Source organism: Fundulus heteroclitus, chromosome 5 (genome assembly GCF_011125445.2).
Source record: "Fundulus heteroclitus isolate FHET01 chromosome 5, MU-UCD_Fhet_4.1, whole genome shotgun sequence".
Lineage (NCBI taxonomy): Eukaryota > Metazoa > Chordata > Actinopteri > Cyprinodontiformes > Fundulidae > Fundulus > Fundulus heteroclitus.
In genome coordinates this window covers 39065883-39072259 of record NC_046365.1, presented here as the reverse complement: position 1 = coordinate 39072259, position 6377 = coordinate 39065883, and the positions used below count along the sequence as shown (strand labels likewise).

Sequence of the window (6377 nt, the reverse complement as noted above, 5' to 3'; positions counted from 1 at the left end):
CATCGTTCTTCTCAGGAGAGTTTGGTGACGTAGGCAACGTTATCGCTTCCTCGTTTGGTTCCAGAGCTGCAGAGCTGAAGCTAAACGCCCCTTCTTCAGCATGCGTTCATCAAGGTAAGAAAAACCCTGTTCTTATGTGTTATTTAAAAAGCAGGATCATAACAACAGTTTAGGCGACGCCACCGACAGCCGGCGGTGTGAAGGACCCTGTCGGTTAGCAGCGTCGCCATAGCTCGCCGTTAGCTCGGACGTTAGCTGGAAACTGAAGGGGGAAAAAAACACATAGGTGGGCAGAAACAGGTATGTCCGGTGTGGTTAAAGAACACGGAGTGATGGCCGCTGCGGCTGCACGGTTTTTGGAGCGGTTTTAGTGAAGGAGGTAAAGTATGGCTGAAGTTAGCAGCTAGCTTAGCGCAGCGATGATGTGATAATAATCCTCTGAGATAATAAACATCAGCTCGGACAGACAGTGGGTTGATGTCCGAGAGGCTTGTTTCCGAGGATGTAGCTCCCTGAGATTTATGGGAATATGACTGACACTAGTTACAGTTGCTGTAAGTTTTATTTATAATTTTTTTTAAAACAATGCTGTTAAAGCTTAAATCAAAACATTTCTATCATGGCTTCAATTCAGGGTGCTGTGACCAATAAATTACTCCACATATTTTATTTTTTTTATTTAATAATTTACCACAAGATGTGCTCGAAATAGCTCCCGAAATTATTATTTATTCAGATAAAAAGAATAAAACTTTTAATTCATTTCAGTTTTATTTTATATAGCGCCAGTTCACACACATCTCATCTCGAGGCGGTGTCCAAAGTTGGTCCTGAAGGGCCATTGCTCTGCATGTTTTAGGTGTTGTCCTGTTACCCGACAAGTGCCTAATTAGTAGGCCTCTGCAGACCTTGATAACAGACTGGAGGTAGGACTGGGTAGGTATCATCTAGGATGAGCCGATTCGATACGATTCTCGATACGTAGCTCAGCTTGATTTGATTTGACTCCAATATCAATATTTATTACTTTGAAATTAATGCTCAGTCATACAATTAACAAAACCAACCAAATATTATATTTATGTTCAATTTATTGAACACTGATATATTAACAGGAAAATAAAGTGCATTTGGTTGAATGCATTTAATTAAGGCGCTTCTAAATTCCTGTCGGCCGTTCAGCAAATTCGTCTAACTTGCTTTTCCTCGTTGTGAACAGTAATGGTGCACTGTTATAACGCCCCCTAGAGGTTGGGAGGTATATCCATATTGAAAGCCAGAATATCGCTGATAAATCGTTTTTAAAAACATCGATATTAATCATTGTATCGATTTTTATGCACAGCCCTAAGACTGAGTATGTAAATCATTCATTTGAGTCAGACGTGTTGGAGCAGGGCCAAAACACCAGAACATGGAGGACAGGAGTTGGACACGTCTGCTCAGTTCAATCAAATCATCCAGACCAGGGGTTGCCAACCTTTTTGAAACCGAGAGCTACTTTATTGGTGTTGTGTCAAACGAAGGGCTACCAGTACTGACCTTTCGAACTAGAATAGTCAGAGTTCACCTTAAAATTATGCAAAAATAAATGCTTTGTTGTTGATAATTTAATTTTAAAATCTATCTAAATGCAAGTGTGAATAAACAGGAAGAGTAAAGGAATAAAATAAGGTTTTTAGCTCGTGGGCACCACATGTGGTCCTCTGGGGGCTGGTTGGTGCCCGCAGGCACCGTGTTGGTGACTGCTGATCCAGACGGATAAGTAGAAACGTTTTCCATGTGATGAAACCGATTTGCATCGAGTCATTGTCTTGCAGCATTTGGTCCTCCTGGACGGGTGCGTAGCCACAGTGGACAGGCGTTGACTTTGCAGCAATCCCTCATTTCGAGCATGCATGTAGTGACAATGGACTGGAAACTCTCTGATTAACAGGAAGGAAGCTCCAGCAGAACCAGAACTCACTACTCACTACTGCCAAAATCTGTTAGATTATAACAGTTCTTATAATGTTATAACCTTTTTTAGTTTGGCACATAGACTTAAGCTAGAGCTCCACAATATGATACATGTTTTAATTGTCACAATTTTAGTGTGAGCAATAGTTGCATTAGCTGTTGATCTAAAAGATTACAGTGTCAGTGTTGTCAGGTTTGATGTTTTACTTGACCAAATAACAAGTAGTTTCAGAAAAAATCTTTCAGTTAAATCTTTTCCTAAGAAATAAATAAATTTATTCATTAGTGTTATGCAACTCTATGGTCAATGCAGCTGGACAGCATGTTGCAAACCCAACATTTTAAAAGCTAAGTGAGCTTTTTTACAGGTAACCTGTGTGTGGAAACAGGTCAAAATAATGATTTCATAGAAATAACCACTCGGACGTACAAATTAAGAGCTATAAACGGCATTATAAGTCTATAAGAATACGCAGGTGGATCTATACAAATAAAGACAAAATGAAAAAACCTTGATTGTCTGTGAGAAGCTACGGGTCGTGTCAGAAGGTGAAGAAGTGAGAGCGGCCATGGTGGCGGTGGAAGAGGAGAAGTTTTACAGGATGGTCCACCGCTCGGAGAAAACAACAAAAGGCAAAAGATTTCTACTGGGGAGCGACCAGCAGGGACGGGGGGGGTTATATCTGCTGAAAAGCCCAGAGAGGCAGCGGTGTTCAGCAGATGGTGTGTTGAATATGTAGTTATCAGGTTTGAAATGAGACGGTACATGGATGTAGCGCAGATGATCCAAACCTACATGTAACATTTGTCTCTGCTGTAAAAAACTAATCCCCAACCTTTGCTAATGAATATTACAACATTTGAACATTAAATGACATCAACTGCTTCAAATAAACATCTGGTAACTGAGTAAAAATAGTTTTAGCTTCACACATTCACCTAAAACTGCTCAGCTCGCCTTATTCCTACAAACGATCGCTCTTAAACGAAGCACCTGCTTTATTATTAAGGAAGCGTCAGGATTTAGAGGCGCTGCACGGCGACTAGCCGACGTTTCTGCTGAAGATGGTGACACGGTCCTGCTGCTTTGGTTTCTCCCAGGGTTGGACTTTACATGAAGAGGAGAAAGCGGGGCTGCTCCGAGGCTTGAAGCAGAAGCGTCTTCCTCCATCTGGCCCCTCGCTCCCCCCCCCCCGCCTCTTCAGACTGCCGCTCGCCTCCCCTCCTCTCATCGACATGCTGTGTTGGGGCAACGCCAGGGACGGGCAGCTCGGCATCGGCGTGGAGAGGAACCCTGCGTTCGAGCCCAGGAACTGCCGCGTGTTCAGTGGGCGAGGACTGAAGGAGGCCGCGTGCGGCGGGCAGCACACGCTGTTCCTGCTGCACGACGGCAGCGTGTACGCCTGTGGCGCCAACAGCTGCGGACAGCTGGGCCACGGCAGAGACGGCTCGTCCCCAGGTAAGCCGAGAGGCGGGCCGCTTCGGTCCTGCAGCTTCTGCTCCGGGGGTGGGGTGGGGGGGGGGGGTGGGGGTTAAGCCGCCTCGTCCTGCAGAGATGCTGCCATGTTTGTAGAGAAGGGCAAGGAAAAAGTCTGAAAGCTGGAGAGGCTGGATTTGGTCCACAGAGGATGAGTTGATTGCAGATTGTTATTAATCTTCTTCAAATAAATAAATAAATAAATATCAGAGTCAGGATATTAAATTCTAATATAAATTAGAGATAGAGCGCAATACAGTGAAAATTTACTGATATCACAAGAACACTGTACGTATCATGCAGATCACATTCTTCCTGGACTGCGAAAAGTCCTAGCGTGTAATTTAAATACCATAATTCAGGCTATCTATGCCTGTAATACACTAAATAAATAAATATTTCCCTCTATGGTCCCACAGAGAGGAAATATCCCTTAGAGAGCAGTGGGCTGCCAATACAGGAGCAATCTGTGCTCAGGGGTAGGGCTGGACGATATAGGAGAAAAAACGTTAAGATAAAACGGAAATCATATTGGATCGATATCGATAATTATCAACCAATTCAAAACATATATTTTAAGTGCCGCCCTGAATATTTATCCTGTTGCTTAATAACCTATTTTTAGATAAAGACACAAACACTGAATTCAAACTCATCCCTTTATTCAACCAACTTTTTACCAAAACTGCAAGTTTTGTTTAAATAAAAAGAAGAAAAAGAACGCGTGCTCTCTGAACTCTCTGAAGGGGCGGGGCTTAGTGACGGAGAGTTCCTGGGTCTGTTTGTGATTGGTTGGGAGGATTTAATGACTAATATTAACCTAAATGGCTAGAATGCAAAATGAAGGAAAACTGTTCTAATGAACTTTTTATTGACCCTTTTATTTCTATCATCGATAAACATCTATCGATTGATATATATTGTTATTGAATTATGGTCCAGCCTTAAGTAGACATAAGAAAAGGGGCAGTTGGTTCTTTTTGCTCTATAGTTGGACTGTAGAAGGTAAATGTTCAGGAAAATGTCTGCAGGTCACGACAAGTCCACCTCCTGTAACATAAATTAGCCTTCAGCCAAAACTACAACCTTTTTCCAGTTGAAACCAGATGTTTGGTGTGAGCTGGGCAAATATATCGAGATTTTAAAAATATTGAGATTTTTTTTTTTTTTTTTAGATTTTAGGATGAGACCAGTTCGTTTCTATCAAGACGGTCTCTGTTGCGTAAGAATAATACTTTTATGTAACCAATAGGTTATTTTTCAGCCGTTTCTCATATTTATCTAGAGCTGTTTGTTCCAAAAAAAAAAAAAAAAAAAAAAAAAAAAAAAAATATATATATATATATATATATATATATATATATATATATATATATATATATATATATATATATAAAAAAAAAATATAGTAAAATATTGTTATTTTATCATCCATCTATCCATCCTTCCATGTCTCACGTGTAGTTTTTCCAGGTTCCATGTTTACAGCTGCGCCTCTGTAATTATGCTTTGAAGAAAGTGCTATAAAGTACTGAGGAATGTGTGAAATTTACACAAACTCTGAGGTTAGGAGGTTTTCGTACAGGCATGTGGGCGAGCCTGTAACAACGACGCAAACAATGCAGGAATCCGTGGAACCTGAGAAAATCTGTGGACGCGGGTTTTTCGCCATTTAAAAGCAGAAACAGCAGTGGGAGACAATGTTACACTATCTCTATACATGTTAGCTGTTTTATAATATACAGAATTCCCTCTCAGTGATCCTAGAAACATTAAAAGCTGCAGCTTTTATGGGATTTATCCATTGCTGCTAAGCTTCGTTGTTAAACTCTGCAGCAGAAAGCCACTCAGGAAACAGGGAGTAACTGTAATCATCAGATCTGCTGTTCCTCTTTATTTCCCCGTGCTTTCTGCTGCACTTGTGATTGAATTAAAACGCTCCGGGACAGTTTAAATGCGTCTATCAGGAGCTTTATATCACAAGTGTTGTAGCAGCAGCATTTCTAAATTCCTCACATGGGTTGGGTCTGAGAGGGCCTCAGGAGCTGTAGGGTAGGCCAAAGGTTCTCCTCCGTTTGGAGTCAGAACTTTTATATATTTATTATATATCTATTGTTTTTACAAGTTTAAATAAAAATATTATTATAGATTTTAATAGAAACTGTATGGAGTTTATAAGGACAGTCAATATTCATAGTGTTTATTTGTTTTAATAGGAGAAACAACCCCCTGTTTCTCTTAGAACCAGAGGTTTGAACGGCACTTTATCTTTAGCGGACCCAAAGTTCCTCATGTGATCCACAGGGCTTCAACTAAATAGTTCTTTTAAAATGTATTTAAGGAAAAAAAAGGTAAAAAAAAAAGGAGAAAAGAAGAAGAAAAAAGGAAAAAAAAAATGTATTTAACCTCCTATTTGTCCAGGTTGTCTTACCGGGATCCCAGATCTCACTTACAACCAGAGAAAGCTGTTTGGATAAAGCAAAAAGTTACAAACAAACGGTAGCAAAATGAATAATTGAAACATTCGACTCAAATTAAATAAGCTAACAAAACATGACCTAAAAACAGGAGCGAGGTTCGTAGGAAGATTTCTCAATTTTCCTCAAAATGAGTGTTAATTGTCCCGGAGGAATTATTTTTGTAGATCACGGGTCAAACTTAAGGCGCGCGGGCCTAATCCGGCTCGTCGGGGCAATTTATCAGGACCTCAAGAGCCAAGAAATGCAGATTATGTCATAAAGTAAATCTTTTTAAATTTTAAAACTTTTCATCCTGTAGCTAATGTTCATTTTTTTTTTTACACTGTGTAGTAACAGGATCCTGCCATTAGATGTCAGTTTTCCCACAACACATTAAAACAACCCAGAAATGTCCAAAAAGAAAGAAAGTGATGCAGAATGATGAGTTTAAAGTGTAACTCACCCCAATATCAACTTTGTTT

General features: G+C 40.3%; 1 protein-coding gene across 4 annotated transcripts in view; it reads left to right on the top strand.

The window, feature by feature from the left end:
• The window catches only part of herc3 (HECT and RLD domain containing E3 ubiquitin protein ligase 3), a 49759-nt gene continuing 43382 nt past the window's right edge, over positions 1 to 6377 (top strand). For all 4 annotated transcript variants that reach the window (XM_036137561.1, XM_036137560.1, XM_036137559.1 and 1 more), the window contains exons 1-2: positions 1 to 114; positions 3061 to 3418. In XM_036137561.1, the coding sequence (XP_035993454.1) occupies positions 3196 to 3418 (223 nt within the window). In that variant the 5' untranslated portion in view covers positions 1 to 114; positions 3061 to 3195. The remainder of the gene's footprint in view (positions 115 to 3060; positions 3419 to 6377) is intronic.